This window comes from Dipodomys ordii, unplaced genomic scaffold, assembly GCF_000151885.1.
Source record: "Dipodomys ordii isolate 6190 unplaced genomic scaffold, Dord_2.0 Scaffold5, whole genome shotgun sequence".
Lineage (NCBI taxonomy): Eukaryota > Metazoa > Chordata > Mammalia > Rodentia > Heteromyidae > Dipodomys > Dipodomys ordii.
In genome coordinates, this window is record NW_012267221.1 from 20632218 (window position 1) to 20658090 (window position 25873).

The 25873-nt window shown below is 35.9% G+C and overlaps 1 protein-coding gene across 2 annotated transcripts in view; it reads left to right on the top strand.

The window, feature by feature from the left end:
- The window catches only part of Ubr3 (ubiquitin protein ligase E3 component n-recognin 3 (putative)), a 162347-nt gene that overhangs the window by 87136 nt on the left and 49338 nt on the right, over positions 1-25873 (top strand). The window contains exons 21-27 of one of the 2 annotated variants that reach the window (XM_013029068.1): positions 526-986; positions 3022-3110; positions 7367-7516; positions 12466-12599; positions 15762-15872; positions 20106-20306; positions 22079-22215. In XM_013029068.1, coding sequence (XP_012884522.1) covers positions 526-986; positions 3022-3110; positions 7367-7516; positions 12466-12599; positions 15762-15872; positions 20106-20306; positions 22079-22215 — 1283 coding nt within the window. Of the gene's footprint in view, positions 1-525; positions 987-3021; positions 3111-7366; positions 7517-12465; positions 12600-15761; positions 15873-20105; positions 20319-22078; positions 22216-25873 lie in introns of both variants that reach the window. The other variant, XM_013029061.1, reaches the window with a different exon arrangement.

The following is a 25873-nucleotide window of genomic DNA, read 5'->3' on the forward strand; positions in this document are numbered from 1 at the left end:
ATTAATTACCAGTTCAGATTCATTAACATAAACATTTAAGAAATTAGTCTGTTTTCTTAACTGGAAACTGGCAGTCTTTTAGAAATTAGTAAAGGGTTTTCATAGTTTTCTTGATGACTAGTAACTACTACAGGTATTCTCTTTTAAACTGAGGAGAAATTTATTTTATGATTTCCCTTTCACATGGCTAGAAGTATTGCTTACACTTTGTATTTTTTCTCTGGTAGAAAAGTGCAGGGGGTTTAGAAAGAGATTTTATTGCTGATAGTCTCCTTTTCCTTATTACTTTTTCCAGATTGAGTGGGCTAAGTCTGTTTGAGAAAGAGAAGTGAAGGGACAGATTAATTTGAAGAGCAAATCTATTGAATAAACCTTTGGGTGAAACTTTGAGATTCCCTTTGCAAAATTTAGTGACATGTATGTTTAGTTTTAGAATTTATATTGAATAACTTTCTCTCTCTCTCTCTCTCTCCTCTTTCTCTCTCTCATTGTCTCCCTCTCCTTTCTCATTTTTTTCACTGGTAGAATTCTGGCACAGCTCAAGTTTTCAGCTTAGTAGCAGAACGTAGAAAGAAATTTCAGGAGATTATCAATCGCAGTAGCAGTGAAGCAAATCAGGTGGTTCGTCCCAAAACTTCAAATAAATGGTCTGCTCCTGGTTCAACTCCCCAGTTAACAACAGCCATTTTGGAAATAAAGGAAAGCATATTGTCTTTGTTAATTAAACTTCACCACAAACTCTCAGGAAAACAGAACTCCTACTATCCTCCTTGGCTTGATGACATAGAGATTTTAATCCAACCGGAATTTCCTAAATACAGTCATGGAGATGGTATAACTGCAGTAGAAAGAATTTTGCTGAAAGCTGCATTGCAAAGCAGAATGAATAAACGCATCATTGAAGAGATATGTAGAAAAGTAACACCTCCTGTACCACCCAAAAAAATAACTGCAGCAGAGAAGAAAACTCTGGACAAGGAGGAAAGGTAATTTTAAAAAGAGTTTTAAAAATTCATAGTACAGTTGAAGATTTGATTTGTTTCCTGTTTTGGTCATCTAAGCATAATCAGCTAGATATTTTAGCAGCAATAATCATGACTGATTAGATTATATGTATTATAAATGGAATTGAATAGGTTGCTTAAACATGTATTATGATGAGTTCCTTTAAACTTGTAGGCTTCTTCAGAAAAAATTACTCCCATTATTATTACTGTAGGGGACTTTATAATTTTGTTATTTAAACAAAATGATCAACTCAACTTTAAGGTAAAATAGAAAAAGAAATATTTAAAATATTTCCTAAGATAACTCCATTTTTAAAATTTCTTTAAAAATCTTTATTAATTATATGATTACTAATTATTTAAAAGGAGTGTTTTTAGACATTCCCTTACTTATGCTACTATCTTTTGGACTTTTGAGTTGCTTCTAATTTGTCGATAAATGCTCAAACTTATAAACCTTTCTACTCATCTTTGACTTTCATTCTTTGAATGTTTATTTTGTGAGTGGGATTTTTATGTCATTGCTATAACATGGTATGACTCTTAGAACACATTGCTTGCTCAGAGTTACATTAGAATTATAGTGTTGTACATTGTCACTATTTTCCAGTAGCTTTGTTGCCATTGTGTATCTTTGCTAGTCATAAATGACCTAGTTGTCAATCCTTTGGGTTTAGTTTATAAAACAATAATATACCTTCTAATTTATGTACATAATAAAAGACAAGAATATTAATTTTTTTCCAATGAGATTCAAGACTGTTATTGCTAATTCCTCTAAGGTTATACATAATATTAGTTGTTTAAATTTCTCTTAAAGCTGTCTCCATAAGCAACAATTATATGGTAAAGGTACATGCTTGCCCTGTGTAGAATCTAAAGAAAGCATCTTAATATTGTTGTAAGAGATGTTGACTTTTGACTTAGAGTCATATAAGCGAAACCATATATCTTCTTTTTTTGGTGGGGGCGGTGAGGGAAAGCTGATCCTAGAGCTTGAATTCAGAAGTTGGGTGCTGCCCCTGAACTTTTGCACTCTTACCATTTGAGTCACAACTCTACTTCTGGCTTTTTGGTGGTTAATTGGGGATAGAGTCTTACACATTTCACTTTCCTATCAGGGCTAGCTTTGAACCATGATCCTTAGATCTCAGCCTCCTGAGTAGCGAGCCACTGGTGCCCCGCCATAAATAATTTTTAACATGTTGTCTAGATGACTATTGTGAGCGGTATGAGTAATACATTATTTAATAGTTTGAAGTATATTTTAGAGTATTTCCTGAAGTAATTTTATCTTCTTATAAATAAACACAAGCAGTAATTGGTTGAACGATTGGTGGAAGCCAACCTAAAGTGGATTTTTTCTATGATCTCCCCATTCATTGAACACCAGCCAGGCTCTTTAGACATGGGATGTTAGAGCTATGCTTAATGATAGACTCCCTGACCTTGAACATACCTTAGATAGTTGTAATAATAACAACTTAAATGTCTTTACCTTCAGCATAATAATTGAAAAGTAATAAGACATTTTTAGTACTCAAGTGCCAGACATTTATATGAGAAACCTAATCTTAGGATAAAAACAAATATGATTATTTTTACCTTTAGATTTTGTTTGTATCTAAACATTGTACCTTAAAAAAAGCACATAATTTATTGCTAATTATTCCTTTAATTAACTTTAGCTCCTTGGTGAAAAAGACTATTTTTATTCTTGTTGCCATCTGACATATACTAGTAAACTTAATAAGTTATTGTTTCACACTTTAAAAATAAATATTGGATTTTATTTCACTTATTAAAAGAGGAGTTTGAAACCTTTAGGAAGCTTTAGAACCTTTTCAATGATAGTCATATCCTTGAACTATTGACGATATGTATAAGAAATTGAACAAAGTATAAAAATAATTTGTTTTCCATTGTTTAGACTTTCCTATATTATTTCCTATTGAAAGAAAAGATTAGTTTTAAGCATATCTGGCAGTTACAACTTTATTTCTGTTTAATCTAGGCGACAGAAGGCTAGAGAGAGGCAGCAGAAATTGCTTGCAGAGTTTGCTTCACGACAGAAAAGCTTTATGGAAACTGCAATGGATGTTGGTAAGTCAAAAAGTTTTTAGTCTATAAGTACAATTATAGTTATTACTGTAGGGATAGTGAAATTTTGTCTTTCACCAATGTTAAACATTATGGACAGATTATTTCATGTCTTTATATGAGGACTAGAGCAATGAGGATTAGGCTTGGAGATGTGGCTTACTGATAAAGAGCATTTCCTTGGCAAGCCTGAGTACCAAAAAACAAAAGAAAGAGATCAGATTTTTTTAAAAATAAAATTTTATTGTTAAGGTGGTGTACAGAGGGGTTACAGTTATGTAAATTAAGTAATGACTATATTTCTTTTTGAACAGAGTCTTTCATTTTCTCCCAGTTTTTTCCCCTCCCTATCCCCCTTCCTTGCAAGTCATATGGTTCATTTCTAAAAACATAGTGTGTAGACACTACACATCAGTGACACTGCTGAATTTGTTCATCCTTTGTCTCCTATTTCTGTGCTTCTCCTTCCCCTTCCCAAATCAGATAACCTTATATACAAGACAAAGGGTACCGAAATGAAAAACAGTGACAAAAGGGAATAAACTGAAGGAAAGAAAGAAAAAAAAGTAACTGCAAATAGTACAATAAAAAACCTCTTGCTTGCAGTTCTTGGAGTTCATTGTGATAAGCATCATTTTATTTGATCTTATGAGCATAACTATTGAGCCTTTTTGATCCTCTTCTAAAGGAGACCTCGTGGCTCATTAGTCTGACTCAAGATCAGATCTTTATTATAGAAAGTCCATTCTGTTATTGAGTAGCAAGGTTTCTTAGGAAGAGCTTCCTGATGATAGCAATATAGTATTCCTTACTCTCTTTTTTTCTATTAAAAACAATTTATTATTTTTTGAGGTTTATTAATACATACTTGCTTACTCATTTTGACCTTTTTTGTGACATAATAGTTTTTAAATCCTTTAGTGGTTCCTTTTTCTGCTACACCTTCAGTAGTTCTAAAAATCAGATGGACTTTGGATTTGTTCTCATTTTTACAGTGACATGGAATACTGTTTTCTTGTGAGACAGTACATTGGTTATGAATAACTTAAAAATGTGTAATTATCAAAGTATCTTGTTTTTATCAATTAATGGACCTTACTGTGACATTTTCTTTTTCTTTTTTCCTTTTTTTGTCGGTCGTGGGGCTTGCACTCAGGATCTTGTTGCTGTCTCTAAGCTCTTTTGCTCAAGGCTAGTCCTCTATTACTTTGAGCCACAGCTCCACTTCAATTTTTGAGTGGTAAATTGGAGACTAAGAGTCTGGAACTTTTATGTTCAGGCTGGCTTTGAATCATGATCCTCAGATCTCAGCCTCCTGAGTAGGATTGTAGGTGTGAGAGTGCCAATGCTGGTGCCTGACTATTGTGACATTAGCATACATGCATATACTGGCTTCCCTCCCTGTCTTTTCCTACTCTCTGGAGATTGAACTCAATCTAAAGGGTCTCTGAATGGCAAATATTTACCATTTGAGTCACATACCTGATGCTTTTGTTGTTAATTTGCTTTGCAAATTGGTTTGGGCTGGCCTCAGACAGCAATCTTTCTCCTCCTGAGTAGCTGGATTATAGTAGAGTACCATCATGTTTGCTACAATACTGTTTTTTTTTTTTTTTCTGTGCCTGGCTTATAGCTCTGTAATATTTTTTTTTTTTTGTTGTTGTTGTTGGTTATGGGGCTTGAATTCTGGGCCTGGGTGCTGTCCCTCAGCTCTTCAGCTCAAGGCTAGCACTCTACCCCCTTGAGCCATAGCATCACTCATTTTAGAGTGCTTTATTGGAGATAAGAGTCTCATGGACTTTCCTGCCTGGGCTGGCTTTGAACTGCGATCCTCAGATCTCAGCCTCCTGAGTAGCTAGGATTACAGGTGTGAGCCACCAGCGCCTGGCTTGTAATGTATTTTTAAAAATAATATTTTATTGTAAAGGTTATGTACAGAGGGGTTAGTGTTATATAAGGTAATGAGTACATTTCTTGTCTAATTGTGTTACTCCCTCCCTCATTTTCTCCCACTTTCCCCACCCCAAATCCTCTTCCCCCAAGTTGTAAAGTTCCAACATAGTGTCTTGTGAGTATGGCTGTTGAATTAGTTCACCCTTTGTCCTTTGTCTCACCATTTTATTATTCCCCTTCCTGAAAGTATCCATCCTGGCCATCCCAGGGGACCACGCGGAGGTAGGCATGCATAGGAGAAAGACTATTGTAAGGTTTATTAGAGGGACCCCAAAGCTGTCCCAGTAGAGGAAGCAATATGGAGTCTGCCCCTATCAGGTGGTATCTCTGGGGCTAGTGGTGAGGTACTCTGCAATGAGCAGGTAGGTTGGGGTGGAGGGTAGAAGTGGCCAGCCATCTTGGTGGGAACTCTAAGGCAGGGAGGAGCTCAGGTCTGGGTGGAGCTGGGGCTACATGCTACCCTGGGAGAGTTAGTGCGAGTGGCTCAGGAACTGAGCTGGGAAGAATCCCTACACTTCCTTTCCCCAAATCAGATAAACGTATATACAAGACACATGCTACCAAAATCAAAAGCAGTGACAATGGCTAAACCAAAGGAAAAAGAATGAAAGAAAAAAAATGAAATAACAGCACCTTAAAAGAGTGAGAACCTCTTGTTTCCGTATCTTGGAGTTCATTTTGATTAGCATCATTTTATATCTAAGGATTGCGGTTCAATGCCAGCCTGGGCAGGAAATTCCTCATGAGACTCTTTTCTCCAACTAACCACCAGAAAACCAGAGTAATTTTCATTTGAATCTTAGCTCAGATCTCAGTCTTCTGAGTGGCCAGGGTTACAGGCATGAGCCACTAGTGCCTGGAATAATCATTCTAATAAATATTAGATAGATGTATTTATCTGCATGAAATTTTCATAATAGCATTAAAATTTGACATATTTTCTTTTTTCTTTCTTTTTTTGTTTGTTGCTGGTTGTGGGGCTTGAACTCTGGGCTTGGGCACTGTCCCTCAGCTCTTCAGCTCAAGGGTAGTGCTCTACCACTTGAACTACAGTATCATTTCAAGTTTTCTGGTGGATAATTGGAGATAAGAGTCTCATGGACTTTCCTGCCTGGGCTGACTTTGAACTTTGAGCCTCAGATCTCAGCCTCCTGAGTATCTAGGATTACAGGTGTGAGCCACTGGCGCCTGGCCCAAAATTTGACATATTTTCTACTTCTACATATTTGCTTAGTTATATATACTCTTCCTTTCCCTGGCAATACAAGGGTTTGTAGAACCATTCTCAAGTGGCTCTCTTTATGTCCTGGCCAATATGGACTATGACTCTCCTAGTAGCTGAAATGCCAGGCATACACTATGATTCTAGACATTAATTGAGATAGAGGGGTCTCCCCTCTGTTTTATTTATTTGTTTTTCTTTTGCCTGGGCTGGTGTAGAGCAATAATTCCCTCATTTTTGCCTCCTAAGTAGCTAGGATAACAGGCTTGAGCTATTGTACTTAAATGTCTCGCAATGTACTTCTGCTTCCTATATCTTCTCATTTTCCTGTACTCATTTCTTTGCCAGTAAGCAGCAGCACTGATATTCATGAGTTTCCGCAAATGATATCATGATTTCTGCAAATCATTACTGTCGCAACATTTTATTTCTTCTTGTTAATGCCATATCACAGAAAGTTATTTTTTGCAATAGTCCTACGTTATTGATATGTTAATTGTAATATATAATCTTTCCTTTAATAAGCAAATAGGGAACTTCTTTTCTGAGACATAATTTAAAAATAAAATTGGGAGCTCCTATTACATGCTATCATTTCTTCCTATGAGTTGACATCATATTATAAATTTTCTTAGATGCCTTCCTTGTCTTTCCTTAAAATGTTATTTAAAATATTTTCTTCTTTTAATACAAGTGTCTTGTTTTGATATCAATTTTATATGTGAATGATCAGTAGAGATATGTTTAATCATATATTATTTAAAGTTTTTATTGTATCAACTCAATATTTTTTCATGTGTCAGTCCTGGGGCTTGAATTCAGGGCCTGGGTGCTGTACTTTGAGAAATCTTTACTCAAAGCTCCACTTACTAGAGAATCAACTCTTTTAACATTGTTTTTGGTTTAACTTTATCTGATTAAACATGTTACTTGAACAAGACTTTTAAAATAGTTTTATTACTATGTGCCTTTATTAATATTGAAGTTAAAATTATTTGAAGTGATTTTTTGAGGGGGGGGTATCTTTAACAAAGAAGGATTTTGCTTCTTTAGGAATTAAGAGTAAAAATTTTTTCCCCCTCAGATTCTCCTGATAATGATATTCCTATGGAGATCACTACTGCAGAACCACAAGTTTCTGAGGTAGTATATGACTGTGTTATTTGTGGACAGAGTGGCCCTTCTTCTGAAGACCGACCTACAGGATTGGTTGTACTGTTACAAGCATCTTCAGGTAATCTCAGGTCATCTTTCAATGGGAATATTTGAGAGGGATAGTCTATATATAACAGATGAGTAAGTATCCATGTTAATTGAATGTTGTAAATTTTTTCTTGTTATAGTTATTAGATCAAAGTAGCAAAAATTCCTTATTTAGTTTATCTTATTCTCTGGAACATGAGTATTGGAAAAAGGCTTTTGGCTATAGCTAAAGAGATCCTGTTATATATTACATAGGTTTTTGTTTTGTTCTTGTTTTTTTTGGGTCCGGTCGTGGGGCCTGAACTCTGGGCCTGGGCGCTGTCCCTCAGCTCTTCAGCTCAAGGCTAGCGCTCTACCACTTGAGCCACAGTGCCACTTCCGGCTTTTTTTCTTTTTGGTTATGTGGTGCTGAGGAATCGAACCCAGGGCCTCATGCATGCAAAGCAAGCGCTCTACCACTGAGCCACCTTCCCAGCCCCCCTTTTTTTTTCTTAAAGTGTAATGGCATATTACCAGTTCTAGGTGACAATTAAAGGAGTTCAGCTTTCTTTGTAATTTAATGGTTTTTAAAATCCAGAAGCTTCTTTTTTGTTATTTTTATTTTATTTTTTGATAGTACTAAGGCTTGAATTCACAGGCTTGGACTTGCTAGGCAGGAGGTCTACCACTTAAACTATACTTCAAATCTCTTGGAAACTTCTTAAATCCATAAATATTACAGTTTAAATGTTTTAATTATGTATTTTGTTTTCAGTCAGTTTGGACTTTATTTATGGAGCTACTAAAAACAGTAATCCTTAAAATAGTGTGTCTATTGATATCGTTCTGTCATTGAGAAAATAAAAATTTATCTGAGTGGATTTAATCTTTTTTATTTTGGGTTATCTTATGATTGCCACTTATAGCTTTGTGCTTGCTAGGCAGGCACTCTACCACTTGAGCAATGCTTTCAGGCCTATTTGCTTTTCTTATTTTGCTTTATCTCATGTTTTGGTTGGATCAGCCTGGACCATGGTCCTTCTATTCACACTTCCTGTATAACTAGTATAAAAGACATGTTTCTTTGCCCTTTGCTTTTTATTAGTTCAGATAAAGGGAGGGTATCTTTCAAACTTTTTGCCTGGGCTGTCTTTGAACTCAGATCCCCCAGGTAACTAGGATTACAGGTGTGAATCACTAAGTATACTTTCCTTTTTTTTGGTTTTAAAGCAGGAGTTTACATGGAGAAATTAAATCTTGGAAGAACTGAATATATTTTTAAATGAAATATCAAGGCAAGGACAAACATTCAGATAAAAACATAAAAGGGAAAGTGTGGAGGGTGGAATGGAGCTGTAAAGGAGCAAGATTTTTTATGTTATTGAAAATAACTGTTCATTCAAACTTGACTGCTACAAAATACAAGATTTGTAATTCCTAGGGTAACCAGTAAAGCAAAACAAAGTAAAACAAAAATAAGAGCAACAGTCCCAACAAAGACCAAGGTAAAAAACAAAAAAAGTCCATTAAAAAAAAGAATTGAGCTAAGTACCAGTGGCTCATACCTGTAATTCTAGCTACTTAGGAGGTTGAGATCTGAGGAACAAGTTTCAGAGCCAGCTCTGGAAGAGTCTGTGAGAATCTTATCTCCAGTTAACCACCAGAAAGGCCAGAAGTGGGAGTGATAGCTCAAGTGGTAAGTGCTTGCCTTGAGCACAAAAGCTGAGGGACAGCACCCAGGTCCTGAGCTCAAGCCCCAGAACTGTCACCCTCCCCCACAAAAAAAAAATTGAGAGGGAAATAAACATGGTACATTGGAAAATTTAGTTAATTGCAAAAGAAGACAGTAATGGATGATAATGGATGAATTAAGGAACACACAGGAAGCAAGTACCAAAATGACAGAATTAAATAATTAATTCAAGTAATTCCTTGAAATTTAATGTATTGAGTTGTCTATGGAAAAAGCAGAGACTTAACAGAGTAGAGAAAAATGTGATCATACTATATGCTATGTACAAGAAATTAACTTTAGATCTAAAAGTGCAACCTCTTGCAAAGATTGACTATGATATTCTATGTGACAAAAACCCAGAGAAAGCTAGAGTAGCTATACTAATATCAGTTAAACTTTTGATTAAAAATTGTTATAAGAGATCAAGCAAACTTTGCATATTGATAAATGGGTCAAATTGTTGAGAAGATATACTACATATAAGCCTATGTGAGCCAAATATGTGAAGCAAAAATTGACAGTGTTGCAGGGAGTAGAGTAATAGATCCACAGTAATAGTTGGAGACTTAACTGTATAGAACAGACAAATGATCAACATGGAAATGGAACAATTGAGCAACACAGATTTATGTAGAAAGTCGAGTAACAGAAGCATAGGTATTTTTGTCAATTACAAATGGAACATTCTCCCAGACAGACAATATGTTAGGCCATAAAATAGTCTTAATAAAGAAGTTTTAGATCATTCATTGACTACAGTAGAATAGGAAGAATACAATAGGAAAACCAGAAAATTCATAAATATGTGAAATGGGATAACATTCTTTTGTTAAATACCAGTGGGCACAAGAATACAAGTAAATTAAAACTACTTAGCTATAAAGGAAATACAGCATACTAAAAATAAACAAGGAAAATTAATAGCTACTAATGTTTACATTAAAGAGGCTCTCATATCAATAAACTTAACTTTACATTTTAAGGAGCTAAAAGGAAGCTAGTTAGTTTGGTGTAAGTCTGTAACCCCTGCTACTCAGGTAGCAGAGGCAGGATGATCACCACTTTAAGGTTCGCTTGAGTAAAGTTAGAGACCTTTTCTCAAAATCAAAATTTAAGCAAAAGGGCTGGGGATGTGGCTCAAGTAACAAGACCCTGGGTCCTCAAATAAAAATGAGGGGAGTAGACAAGGGAGTCTTAATCTCAAAGAGGAAATGGAATAATAAAGATTAAAACATAAACAGTACAATTAATAAAACCAAAGGTTGGTGTCTTGAAAATATGAATAGAAATTACAAACTTTAAGCTAAACTAGAAAATGAAAGTGGGACAGTATTGTAGACCTTACAGAAATGAAAAAGTAAACTATGAACAGTTTTTGTTGAAAATTTAGATGAACTAGATAAAATAATTGTTTTTCTAGAAACTTATAAACTGCCAAAGAAGAAATAGGATATAAGACACTGCTACAACAGGCAAAGAGATTGAATCAGGATAAAAACAACAAAAAGTCTCAGGGAAGAAAAGTTCAGGATCAGATAGCTTCATGGATGAAATCTATTGTTATTTAAAGATTTAGCACTGCTTTTTCTCAAATTGGTCCAAAAAATTGCACTTACCAAAGCCTTCTATGAGGGTAGTATTATCTGATACCGAAGCCAGAGAATGACCAGGATCTTAAGAACTTGCTGTGTTGGCACATGCCTATAGTCCCAACTACTCAGGAGGTGGAGGTGGGAAGATCATAGTTGGAGGCTAGGTTAGTCTGGTGGACAAAAACACAAGAACCTTTGAAGAATAACAATTGTCCAGAACAAGGACATTGATTTAAATAATTACAGAATTATAAATCAATAAATTTAATATTGATAACATCTAATAATCTGGCTATATTAAGATTGTTCCAATTGTACAAATAATTGGTTTTGTGCATTTTATTTGACAAATAATAATTGCATATATTTGTGGAGTAAATTGTGATGTTTTGATATATATGCAAATTGCAGAATGAGTAAATTGAGCTAATCAACATGAATGGTGAGAACCAGCAATATTTTTTGTAACAGGTATTTCGTTTCTTGATTCTAGATGCATAAAGGTCATTTGTTACTTTTAGTTGTCATTTCTTTTGGTCTTTCTTTTTGGTCCTTTACTTTGTTCATTTGTTCATGTTGATCCTGGGGTTTGACATGGTCAGGGTGCTGTCCCTGACCTTTCTTTCACCAAGGCTGCTCTACCACTTTCAGCCACAGCTCCACTTCAGCTTTTTTGGTAGTTAATAGGAGATTATAGTGTCATAGATTTTCCTGTCTTGGCTGACCTCAGATCTGAGGGTCTTGAGTAGTTAGAATTACAGGTGTGAGTCACTGGTGCCCAGCTTGGGCTTATTTGGTTTAGGCCAGTCTCTCAAGGCTCTTTTTAAGCTTTAAAGAGCTCAGGTTGGTTGTCCTATATAAAGTATTTGAACATCTAAATTTATATTTATCTTATTAAATTCATTGACAATTTTTGACAGTTGTTACTTAGCTATGTTCTTTTCCATAGTACCACATTAGGAGCCTGATATATATTAGTTTGTTCCATACTTTTGTTTATTTATTTGCTCATCATGGGGCTTGAACTCTGTGCCTGGGTGATACCCCTGAGCTGTTCAGCTCAAGGCTAGTGCTTTACCACTTGAGACACAGCGCCACTTCTGGTTTTCTGATGGTTAATTGGAAATAAGAGTCTCATGGATTTTTCCTGCCTGCTGGCTTTGAACCTACATCCTCAGATCTCAGCCTCCTGAGTAGGTAGGATTACAGGAATGAGCCACCAGTGCCTGGCTTAGTTTGTCACATTCTTGTTGATGTTAGTCAAGTTTGATCACTTCAGTAATTGGATAGATAATTCTATTATTATTATTCTATATGATGCTCAATCTGAACTTCCCCAGGTTTCCTGAAACCATCTTCTCAGTGTTTGAACATTTCCTTGGTTTTATCATACCTTAAGCTATTCTCCAACTCTGGACTCATCTTTTTCTCTAAGGATCTCTGCTTCTTTTTTTGTGAAAACAGCCTATTTAGAAATGATGTATGTTGATATTGGGAGAGTCATAGCTTTTGGACTTCTTATTGATCACAGACTTAGAAAATCACGTATCCATCATGAGTTTAAACTCATATTTAAGAGTTTTTTTAAAAAAATGTAAACATTGATATGTTTGGGACTTCACTTTCTTTATATGTTGTTATTTAATGAGTTTTTTGCCTCTGCTGTTAATATAGTTTTGGGGCAGTGCCGTGACAATGTTGAGCCAAAAAAGCTGCCAATTTCTGAAGAGGAGCAGATTTATCCTTGGGACACATGTGCAGCAGTTCATGATGTGAGGCTTTCATTATTGCAGCGTTATTTTAAAGATGTAAGTGCTTTTTTTAATTGAATAGTATTTTTTACTACTATATTGATAGTGGTTTTCCTTTAGAGTTTTGTTTCATATTATTTTCTCTTACCAAAATGAAATCCTGACTTCAAATCTGGTAGCTTAATAGGAAAAGAATCTTAGGTGGATAGTAGTAAAATAGACATCTGTTAATAATTTGAAACCATGTATATGATAAATGTTTTCAATGCTGTTTATTGTGAAGTATTCATAATTCATTAAATAATAAGATTAGCATAAAATATTTAGATGGTATATGAATACTTTATGAAGATTTTTGTTTCCTTTTACTTTCATGTAAAAATAGACAATAGAATTTCATACTTCCAAAGTGTAAAGAAGGCATAGATTTTTCTTCTCTGAATACTTGTGAGCTTTGTAGATTTTTTTTCCATCTCTGTGTATCTGGAAGCTCTAGCACCCAGAACTATCTCAAAGCTTTGAAGATAAGCTCATTTGTTTAATAACACCAGTATTAACTTCTTTTTAAAAATTGCAATATGTTTCAGTGATAGAGTACCTACGCTGAATTCAAATGATAAACTGCCAAAAGCAGAAAAAAAAGAAAATTTCTGCATGTAGTGGGAATGTAGCAAGTATGAGGAAATGAGTTTGAATTTCATCATTGAAAAGCATAAAGATCACTCCATTAATTTTGATATTTTCAAATAGGGTGAAGTTTTTTTTTAATATAATAACAGCTTAAAATAAGAATATTTTGGGGGCTGGGAAGGTGGCTCAGTGGTAGAGCGCTTGCCTTGCATGCCTGAGGCCCTGGGTTCGATTCCCCAGCACCACATAAGCAAAAAGAAAAAAAGCTGGAAGTGGTGCTGTGGCTCAAGTGGTAGAGCACTAGCCTTGAGTTGAAGAGCTGAGGGACAGTGCCCAGGCCCAGAGTTCAGGCCCCACGACCGGACCCCCCCCAAAAAAAAAAAAGAATATTTTGGTTTTTTTTTTTTTGGCTTGAAGTTTGCTAGGTTTTTTGTTTTTGTTTTTGGTTTTTTTTTGGTTGTGGGGGCTGAACTCTGGGCCTGGGCGCTGTATAGCTTTTTAGCTCAAGGTAGCACTCTACCACTTGAGCTCAGCGTCTCTTCTGGCTTTTTCTGCTTATGTGGTGCTGAGGAATTGAATCTAGGGCCTCATGCATGTGAGGCAAGCACTGAGCCACCTTTCTAGCCCTACTTAGGTTTTTATGCATGTAAAAGCCATCTTATTTTGGTAACCTTCAAATATTTCATCATGTAACTGTTACTATATTAGACCTTGTGCCTTATATTGCTCTGATCTGCCCATTTATTTATTACAAACCCTAAAGAATGAATTAAAGTTCAGGTCCAAACACTGTTTGGCCTGATAAAAATTTCAGGACCGAGATTTTGAAAAGTCTTATACTTGTTAAGTTGATAACAGATCTTATATTTGTTAAGTTGATAACAGAGTTGGAAACTAATATTGTGGTATGAAGATAAGGGTTGGCATATAATGACTCCTAGTTTTCTGATTTGGTAACTAAATCCATATGGAATTTTTAAATGTAGAAAAATTAAAAGATTCCTAAAGAAGATAACAGGGTTTTTTTTCTTTTTCTTTTGGCAGTACTGGAATTTGAACTCAGGGCATTACTTTAGTTATTTTTTCAGCTAGGTACTCATGTTATTTTTTGTTTAGGCTAGCCTGGGCTGTAGTGTTTCCCACATCGCTGAGATAACTGGCCATGCCATCATGCTCAGCATTTTTTGTTGAGATGGGGTCTTGCTAACTTTTTTTTTAAAAAGTCTAGTTGATTTTGAATTGTGATCTTCCCAATTTTTACCTTCTGAATAGCTAGAATTATAGGCCTGAACCACCACATTTGACAGACAAGTTTTTGATGTAAGGATTGTATTTACTATGAGGGATGTTAGCTGTATGTTTCTGGTTGGTAACCAAGTATGTGTATATAACACAAGAGAATTTCAGGGTAACTAAATTTTTGGGTTAAATTCATTTTAATGGAAGAGATTAGCATTGAATATAGAACCTTGAGGAACTGAAGGGGCAGGTAAAGAAAGAACAGTCTTAGTAGGAGGATAAGAAAAACAGAGATGAAGCCGGGTGCTAGTGGCTCATGCCTCTAATCCTAGCTACTCAGGAGGCTGAGATCTGAGGATCACGGTTCAAGGCCAGCCTGGGAGGAAAGTCTGTGAAACTCTTATCTCCAATAAACCACTAGAAAACCGGAAGTGGCGCTGCAGCTCAAGTGGTTGAGCGCTGGCCTTGAGCTGAAATGCTGAGGGACAGCGCTCAAGGCCCAGAGTTCAAGCCCCACAACCAAAAAAAAAGAAAAACAGATGAAAAAAATCAAGAGAGTAGCATTATGGAAGCCAGTGGGAAATTGTCATTTCAAGAAGGAAGTTGTTAGAGCCAGGCACTGGTGGCTTATGCCTGTAATTCTAGCTACTAAGGAGGCTGAAATTTGAGGATCTCCATTCAAAGCCAGTCTGAGCAGGAAAGTCTGAGAGACTATCTCAAACCACCAGAAGACGGGAAGTGGCGCTGTGGTTCCTTCCAGTGGTAAGATCGCTTGCCTTGAGCTGAAGAGCTTAGGGACAGTGCCCAGGCCTAGAGTTCAAGCCCCATGACTGACCTAAGAAAAAAGAGGAAGTTGTTAATGTTATATTACAGAGAGATTAAGTTTAATAAGACCATATAAAATAACAACAAAATAGGTTTTGCCAAACCTTCATATTGCGGTCGTATATTTTACGGTGTGGACAAAGTCTAGTCCATGATATTTATTCCCTTTTACTATGAGATATTTGAGAAGTAAAACTTCATTTTGTTCAGAATTTAAGGAGATTGCTTAGAGCTGTTTAGCCATACGCAAACTACAAACTCCACATTAGTATGGCATTATGAAATAGTGCAGAGGTTTATGTGGATTTAATTATGCTTATATGTTTTTAAAACCAATCATCTTACCCAGGCTTGGCTCATGCCTATAATCCTAGCACTTGCAAGGCAGAGGCAGGAGGATCTTGAATTCCAGGCTGTCTGGCTACATAATGAATTGAAGGGCAGTCCGGACTTGCAGAGTAAGATTCTGTCTGGAAAAAAAAAAGAAAAAATTAATTGATTTTTTTTGTTTTTTTTTTTTTAAAGAGTTCTTGTCTTTTGGCAGTATCAATTGGATGGGAAGGAGGTGTTTATGTACAAACCTGTGGCCATACATTACATATAGATTGTCATAAATCATACATGGAATCCTTACGGGTAAGTTGATTGGGAAAACTTTTAAAGGTATTCATATATTTTCATTTTTAAAATACTTTTCCAACATATATATCCAACTGAGGACTTTTCATATGTATACTTTAGCAACTGACTTTCAAAGCTAGAGTTTAGACTTTGGTACTCTAATTCTGAAATATTAAGCTTTCATACCCCACTATATTATCTTGCTACGATGATTCTTTAACCTCTTATTTGTACTATAATTAGCATTTTCTAACCGTTTGCATTTTCCCTAGCTCATTAGCTTTTCCTTAACCTCACTTAATTATTTGTACTTGTTCTACCTTTATTCCCAGTTATTTTGTCTCCCTCCTTTGATTTTAAACCTATACAGCTGGTCCTGCTAGAAAAATCGTAAAACTCAGTGAACTGTTAGCATCACAAATTTGTGATTTCCCTCTAACATTAACTTAGACTAGGGTCATGAGCTATAAATATACCTGTTGATTCATGTACCTGGTTTGATTAGTTCCCAGTCCTGTTGTTCTTAGCAGTGATTCTATACCGTTGCCTCCTTGATTCCAGACTCTTTTCTCTCAGCAGATCCTAGCGTTTATGCCATTTAGAAAATGGTGTCTCTACCACCCACTCTTCGATTCCTACTTGGCTTTTTCTCCCTTCTTTTTTTTTTTTCATTTCCTAATAAATGACTGCATTTTAATCCATTCTTTTCTTTTTCCTGGAGATAGTATTATAGTATTCCTTCTTCCTTTCAGAAATACCTATTCTTTTTCTCCAACATTTCAGAGGCCTTAATCGATCAATATGTTACCTCTTTTTCTTCTATGTCTTGTTTCTTGCTGTCTCTTCTGTTCCTTCTGAGCTCATAAGGCATTCAGGTCTATCTTTTTCAAAATTCCTGTGTAGTTAAAGTCTTTTCTCTTTCATTTCAGCTTTTTAAAGACAACGTCTACTGTAAATGCAGGTCTCATTTATTCTTCTAACTCAGAAGGCTTTCTCTTTTTTTTTCTTTTTTGTCGGTCGTGGGGCTTGAACTCTGGGCCTGGGCGCTGTCCCTCAGCTCTTCAGCTCAAGGCGAGCGCTCTACCACTTGAGCTACAGCGCCACTTCCGGTTTTCTGGTGGTTTATTGGAGATAGGAGTCTCATAGTCTCTCCTGCCCGGGCTGGCTTTGAACCGCGATCCTCAGATCTCAGCCTCCTGAGTAGCTAGGATTACAGGCATGAGCCACCAGCGCCCGGCTGGCTTTCTCTTTTTTCCTTCTTGTTTCTTCTCACATGTTATTTGTCATTAACCATAATTCTTCTCTGGGCCTGGGCACTGTTCCTCAGCTCAAGGCTAGCGCTCTACCACTTGAGCCACAGCACCACTTCCTGTTTCCTGTGTGGTTTTTTGGAGATAAGAGTCTCATAGTCTTTCCAGCCTGGGATAGCTTTGAACTGAGATCTGAGTATCTCAGATCTCAGCCTCCTTAGTAGCTAAGATTATAGGCATGAGCCACCGGTGCCCAGCCCAACCATAATTCTTTTGACTCTGCCCCCTAAATCTCACTTTGGCTATATATTGCCTTCATTATTTCCACTGCTGCTGTCTTTCCTCTTGACCACTGCAATTGTTTTCATATTGAAGTTTGTATTCATTTGTGTTCATTTCTAGTCTAATTTATTTATGACATTGATCTTCCTAAATCTAAATCTGATATTGTTGTATGAGTTGGCATTAAAACACTTTGCCTCTTATAGGAAAAATTCACTCTTGAATGGCATACAGGTACTTTTTGATCTGGCCTTGCTTTTTGTTTTGCCTATATATTCTTTTACTTGATTGTTAATAAGCTAGTTAACAGGTTCTTAACAGAATATGCATTTTCATACTTTATAGTTAACTGTTCATTCAGCAAATATTTTTTTTAATTAATTAATTTATTTTTTATTTGTGAACATACTGTACAGAGGGGTTACAATTACATGGGCAGGATAATGCGTACATTTCTTACCAAGCATTGCAGCCTCCTCCTTTGGTTTACCCTTCACATCCCTTCCCAGCCTCCCCCCTCCCCCCCAATCCCAACCCTTCTCCTCCCCCCCCTCATTCAGCAAATATTTGTTCACTATCTGTAGTATTATAGATACTATGATAGCTATTAAGAATATAATAATGAATACAACAGAGACTCTTTCCTGAAAGAGGACAAAATGTGGGAAATGTTTTGAGGTACAAACATAGTCTTATTGGAATATTTGATGAATTATATACTTGAGTAATGTGATATACCCTGGAAACATAATTAAGGGGACAAACTGTAAAGAGCCATATTATCCAGATAAGGAATTTGTACTTTATAGCTTTCTTAGATAAAATCATTAAGCAATCTTTTTTTGTTTGGTATTTTTTAATTGCTATTGTAAAGGTGATGTACAGAGGGGTTACAGTTATATAAGTAAGGTTAAAGTGTACATTTCTTTTTGGAAAATGTCATCCTTTCCCTCATTCTCTCCCCCATTAAATATTCTTAAGTAGAGATATTGCCCAGAAAGATCTTGTGACAATTATGTTTTGATGGGATTTTTTTGTTATTTGAAGATCACAGACTTTCCTACCTGGGCTGGCTTTGAACTGTAATACTCATCCTCATGAGAAATAGAATTTCAGGCATGGGACACTGCTACCCAGATGTCAATTTTTTTAATGATTAATTTTTAAAAATCACCATTGTGGTTGTACAAGTGGTTACAATTCAGTGTGTCAGTTTATGTGTATAGTGCATCTTAGTTATTTTCTCCCATCTCTCCCAACTAATGTCAAAACTAAAAAGTTGAATTCAGTTTTGTTTTTAAATAAGTATTAAGTCATTTGTATAGTCACTTATGTTCAGCAGTTAAGACATCTAAGACTTTAAAAATTATTTTCTAATAGTTGTACAAAGGGATTTCAACTTATGTTATATATATGTGCAGTACATTTTTATTAGAGTCACTTCTTCCCTCATCCACCCCTCTCCCACTTTTCTCTTTACTTGTCTCATCAAGTGTCCCAGTTCCTTTTTCAGGTATATACATAGGGTATTAAGACTGTTCATTCATATATCATTCCTCTTTCCTATGACATTTTTTAGATTTTATTTACTTTTTTCAAGTATCTGTCCTAGATCAAAGAATGTGAACTCTGGGATAATCTTCCCAATTGTCCCTTATAGATTTTGGGAACAGGTGTATTGAGGAAAAATAAACTGGTATCTTGTAATATGGTTTGTGTTTTGATTTATTTTTAAGTCTTAAATCCACATGGCAGATTGATTGCATTATTACTTGAATGTACCATACTGGGAGCAGAATAAGATACACAGTTCTTTTTCAAAAAAATTTTTTTGGTCTTGGGGCTTGAACTCTGGGCCTGGGTGCTGTCCCTTAGCTCTTCAGCTCTACCACTTGAGCCACAGCGCTACTTATGGTTTTCTGGTGGTTTATTTGAGATAAGAGTCTCACAGACTTTCCTGCCCAGGCTGGCTTTGAGACATGATCCTCAGATCTCAGTCTCCTGAGTAGCTAGGATTACAGTGTGAGCCACTGATGCCCAGGTAAATTTGTTATTATTTAAAAAAAGTTTTTATTGTTGTTATAAAGGGGATGTACAAAGGGATTACAGTAACATAAGTCTGGTAAAAGAGAGAGAGAGAGAGAGAGACAGAGTGTGTGTGTGTGTGTATTTTATAATGCCACCCCTACTCTCACTCTTGCAAAGTTGATACACAGTTCTTTGGTGAGGGAAAGTGTTACATAATTGCTATAGTGTATGAAGCAAATTGGTTCATGACATTTTAAAGATTGTATTCATGGTAAACTTTAGCAGTTAAAGATTGTGTTCATGACCATTCTTTAGCTGGGTGGTGGTGGTGGCTTATGCATATAATCGTAGCTACTTAGGAGTCTGGGATATTAGGATCATGGTTCAAAGCCAACCAGGGCAAGAAAGTCTGTGAAACTCTTATCTCTAATTAACCACCAGAAAACTGGAAGCAGAGCTATGGCTTAAAGTGTTAGAGTGCTAGCCTTGATCACAAAAGCTCAGGGACAGAGCCTAGGCCCAGAGTGCAAGCTCCACAAATGAAACCCTCCCCCCCACCCCCAAAAAAAGATATTTTTCTTTGTAAAATTCACTAGTTTATTATAGAATATGGTTATGCAATTTTTGTTGTCTCTAAGTGTGTGTCATTTGTCTGCATCTTTTTTAACTTTAATTTTAATTTTTTTAGAATGACCAGGTTCTTCAGGGCTTCTCAGTGGACAAAGGAGAATTTACGTGTCCTCTCTGTAGGCAGTTTGCTAACAGTGTTCTTCCTTGTTATCCTGGAAGCAATGTGGAAAATAACCTTTGGCAACGCCCTAGCAACAAAAGCATGGAAGATCTCATAAAGGAAGTGGAAGAGTTGCAAGGACGGCCGGGAGCTTTCCCAGTAAGCATCAGTGTAAGACAGAAATATCCTGGTTAATTTAGTTCTGCCTTTCAGCTTTTATTTATATTTCTCAGTTTCTAAATTAATCTGAAACTTTGTACATTCAATAGAAAATTATTTCTCAAGGCCTTTTGTCTTCTGTGCATATAATTAAAAACAAAAATGAAAGTAATAGAAATTATTATACTTTTCTTTAACTATACTTTAACTCATTTTAATGTACTCTCTTCCTAATCATGAACTCCTTAACCTTAAATATGGATTTTTTTTCCATTGGTTGTGGGGCTTGAACTCTGGGCTTGAGTGCTGTCCTTCAGCTCAAGGAGCCTCAATGCCACTTCCAGTTTTCTGGTGGTTAATTGGAGATAAGAGTTTCATGGAATTACCTGCCTGGGCTGGCTTTGAACCGCGATCCTCGGATCTCAGCCTCCTGAGTTGCTAGGATTACAGGCATGAGCTACCAGCGCCTGGCTTGGATAGGTTTTTTTTTTTTATGTTGAAAAGTTTAAGAATTAAGCAAACCAAACTATATACAGATACGTGTGTTGCTTAGCAATGGAGGATGCATTCTGAAAACTATTAGATGATTTTGCCATTGAGTGAATATCATAGAGTATATTTACACAAACTAAATGACTATGGTGTCATTAGACAATATAAACTTAAGGGACCACCATATGTGGTACATATGTGGCCTATAATTGGCTGAAATTTTAGATAGTACATGACTACAAGTGAAACAGAAGGCTGAAATTAAAAAAATATTCTTAGTTGTTGTATAAAGATTAAGAAGATATAGTATGTATATTTCTTATGGAAAATAGTATATTGCCATTCAGAGAAAATATTATGTGCCACTTACCACAAGCCAGTCTACTTTGGTGTTTGATTTAAATTCTCAGAATATTTTAGCTTCATTATAGATTTATGATATGGTCTCTAAGAAGTAGTAACTGTGCCTGCTTTGGGTAATAAGTTTGTGAAAACTATAGATCCTTGACTTTGAAACATATATATTAAACTAATGCAGAAAGATTCATTTCTTGGTAGTTTCTTCTCTCAAGAGACAACTTACTTTTATTTTGTTTATTTCATTTTATTTTAAAAAATATATGTAAGTAGTTGTACAAAGGAGTCTCAATTCAACATATCAGTATAATAATGCTGTGTGTGTGTGTGTGTGTGTGTGTGTGTGTGTGTGTGTGTGTGTGTGTGTGTGTGTGTGTGTGTTGATGTTCAGACTTGAAATCTGGACTTGGCTCTGCCTCTGAGCTTTTGTGCTCAAGACTAACGTTCTACTTGAGCCACAGCTCCACTTCTGGCTTTTAGGGATTAATTGGTGGTAAGAGTCTCACAGACTTTCTTGCCCAGTCTGGCTTTGAACTGTGATCCTCAGCTCTCAGCCTTCTGGTAGAGGTAGGATTGAAACCAGTGCCCGGCTATATTATTTTTTTGAAAACCAAACATAAATGAAAGCCACATTTTGTTTTTGTTTTTATTATAAACTTGCAAACTTTTATTTTACTATATTAACTCATTGTCTTAGAATAAAGTTTGTGTGGTTAATTCATAGATGATTATAGGATTATCAATCACAACATAGACTAACACGATAGGAGAAAGAAGTTTAACATTTTTTTTTGCACTGATAGATTGGTTATTTCTGTTTTAATTTTTGTCCTTCATTTCCTAGTTTTCTTATGATAAATATTCTAGTTTTAGGATGCTATTAAAGAAAATGAGAATAAGCTTTGTATGTTTTTTTTTAATAGTCAGAAACCAACTTAAGTAAAGAAATGGAATCTGTAATGAAAGATATAAAAAATACCACTCAGAAGAAATACAGAGACTACAGCAAGACCCCAGGCTCACCAGACAATGATTTTCTGTTTATGTACTCTGTTGCTAGGTAAGTGTATATAATCTATACTTTTGTATTTACTATTAATTGTTCATTTTGTTGCTCAGTAATTTTTATTTTATATTTATATTTTATATTTTATACTTATATTTATTTAAAGAATGTTTACTTTTACAATTGGTTGAAATATAGAACTCCCAGAAGGAGTATTAATGTATACTTTTATTTTTTGAGGAGTTTTTAATTTAAATTTACACAAATGGATTATTTGAAAGTGTTATTAAGCATTATAGAATATGTGTATATTCTTAATATTTTGAGACATACTACTTCTTACCATGTGAGTATTACATATGAAGTCCTGCCAAAAGTGATAGTAGTAAGAACTAAAATGTTACATGCTAAACATTTTTAATTTATGAAAAAGCAAATATGATAAGTGAAACTTGTTTTCTTAATTTGCTTTACTCTTGTGAAAGATATAGAGATATTCTAGAAAGTGGCAGGTGGGTAGGAAAACAGATAAGGAGTAACCAAGAAATTAGGCATATACTAAGCTTCTATTAACAGAGAGTAGAAGGATCAAGGTAGCAGGATGTTTCTTACTGTTTAGATTAGAAAAGATTTTTCTAATTGATTAACTGTTTAAAGCTAAGCATGTGTTTGTGTATGGGTTACTGAGGTTGGAAGTCAGGGCCTTGTACTTACTAGACAGGCACTAGACTGCCAAGCAGTGTCCCCAACCCTGTTTTGCTCTGGTTATTTTATTTATTTATTTGTTTTTGTCAGTTGTGGGGCTTGAACTCTGGGCCTGGCTGCTGTCCCAGTGTTCTTCAGCTCAAGGCAAGCGCTCTACCACTTGAGCCACCGTGCCACTTCCGGTTTTCTATTGGTTTTATTGGAGATAAGAGACTTTCCTGCCCTGGCTGGCTTTGAATGGAGATCCTCAGATCTCAGCTTTCTGAGTAGCAAGGATTACAGGCATGTTGCTCAGGTTATTTTTGACATATAGGATCTTGCTTCCTGCTTGGGCATGTACCTGGACTGTGTTTACCTATAGGTCTGTCCTTGTAGCTGGGTTGACAGGTGTGTTGTCAGCACAACAGTCTTCTTCCACTGAGGCAGAGTCTTGAGAACTTTTCTGCCTTGGCTGGTCTGGAATGATGATTCTCCTGATAATAGCTTCTTCTAGTTAGAATGGCACATGCCAACTACACCTAGCTGTTGATTGAGAAGGCATCTCATGAACTTTTCTGCTCTGCTTGGCTTCAAACTATGATCCTCTTGTTCTTAGAGTGTTTTGAGGGAAGATATAATTTGTGTGTGTGTGTGTGTGTGTGTGTGTGATATGTTGGTCCTGGGGCTGGCTTCAAACTATGATCCTCTTGTTCTTAGAGTGTTTTGAGGGAAGATATAATTTGTGTGTGTGTGTGTGTGTGTGCGTGCGTGTGTGCGTGTGTGTTGGTCCTGGGGCTGGCTTCAAACTATGATCCTCTTGTTCTTAGAGTGTTTTGAGGGAAGATATAATTTGTGTGTGTGTGTGTGTGTGTGTGTGTGTGTGTGTGTGTGTGTGTGTGTGTGTGTGTGTGTGTGTGTGTGTGTGTGTGTGTGTGATATGTTGGTCCTGGGGCTGGCTTGAACTCAAGGCCTAGGCACTGTCCCTGCTAAAGGCTAGTGCTGTACCAATTGGGGCACAGCTCTATTTCTACCTTTTTAGGTGGTTAATTGGAGATAAGAGTTACATAGGTTTTCCTGCCCAGGTTGACTTTGAACCTCAATCCTCAGATCTCAGCATCCTGAGTAGCTAGGATTATAGGTTAAGCCAGCAGTGCCTAACAATGTTTTGGATTTTTTCTAGAGCGCGCACGTGCGCACGTGTGTGTGTGTGTGTGTGTGTGTGTGTGTGTGTGTGTGTGTGTGTTCCCTTTTTAGCCAATACTGGTCTTGAACTCAGGGTCTGGAGCTGCCCATTAGCTTATTCACTCAACGTTGGCATTTTACCACTTGAGCCACAGTTCCACAGTTCCAGTTCAGTTTTTTGGTGGTTAGTTGGGAAAGCATCTCTCAGCTTTCCTGCTTTGTTTGGCTTCAAACCATGATCCTCATATCTCTAGCATTATATTAGCCACCTGTATTTGGCTAAAATATTTTAAAGTGAAAAGTAAATTAAGTATATTTTTACTGCACTAAAGCCCCAAGACTGAATAAGCTTTATTAGAAGATATTAGAAGATTAGGTCAATTGTAGTCCAACTTGAAAAATTATTGCCACTCCCACACATTTATGTCACTAATGTATTTATGTTTTTGATTTTTATTAGAGTTGACCGTATCAGTAAATTGTAATTGAATGAAAATAATCTACACATGGAATTTTCCTGTAGTATGGCAAATCAAACTATGTTTTAGTGAATTTCCAGTTTCTTGTTTTAAACATATAATTAATGTGAGATAACATTTGTGATGATGAGAGACTTTTTGGATCAATACATTTTGTTTTCTCTGTCACAGAAAAGGGACAGATGTCAAATGCTTTAGAAATAGAAAATATACTATCCTTTTCCTTCTCTGATCTCAAACAGTAAGACAGTGATTCTGAAAATGAAAGTATAACAGTTTCAAGACTTCTTAGTCTTTGGAATTAACAAGGATATTGCAACATTTTCTCAGCGAGGTTACAGTGCCCTAAGTTTTAGCTAGTTGTTAACAAAGAAATCAAAGAACAATTAATCTCAAGTATTAAGACATGAATTGAAGAGGAAAAGTGTGTTTTGGCCTCTTTAAATAAGTTATAACTTTCTTAAGACAGTATTAGTATACTGTAACATGAAAATTATTTCATAAATTCTATGGTTGCAAGCATTTAAGTAAAATATTTAGCATAAATTCTATGGTTACAAAAATAGCTGTTTAAACATTTAAGTAAAATATTTGGCATAATAAACACTTTGAATCATTAAACTTATATATAAAATATCTGATTCTTTTTCTCTTTTTTTGTTAGTATAAATTATACAAAGTGGTTTAATTTTCTTTCTTCTTCTTCTTCTTTTTTGTTTTTGTTGGTCGTGGGGCTTGAACTCTGGGCTTGGGCACTGTCCCTGCACTCTTCAGCTCAAGGTGAGCACTCTAACCGCTTGAGCCACAGCACCACTTCCGGTTTTCTAGTGGTTTATTGGAGATAAGAGTCTCACGGACTTTCCTGCCTGGGCTGGCTTTGAACTTCGATCCTCAGATCTCAGCTCCTGAGTAGCTAGGATTATGAGCGTGAGCCACCGGCGCCCGGCTAAAGTGGTTTAATTTTCTATATGTGCATATAATGTACTTTCAAATTTACCCCATCCATTAGGCTTTCTCTCCTCCACCTTTTAAAATATTTTAATGGATTTCATTATTCTTTTTTCATATGTGTATATGAAATACTTCAATCATATTTCTCCTCTTTCGTTCTTCTTTTATTCTCCCAATCCTATTGGTTCCCACCCTTAAAGAATCCCTATTTTATACTCATTATTTTTTTTTTTGTTCTACATTCATATGAAAGAGAGTTACTAATTTAACAGGATGGTTTCCAGTTCGATTTTCCTACAAGCCATGTAATCATTTCTTCCTCCTCCTTTCCCTTCCTTCCTACCTCCCTCCCTTCCTTCTTACTTCCTTTTCCTCCTTTTTAAAATGCCTGTACTGGGAATAGAAGTCAGGGACTG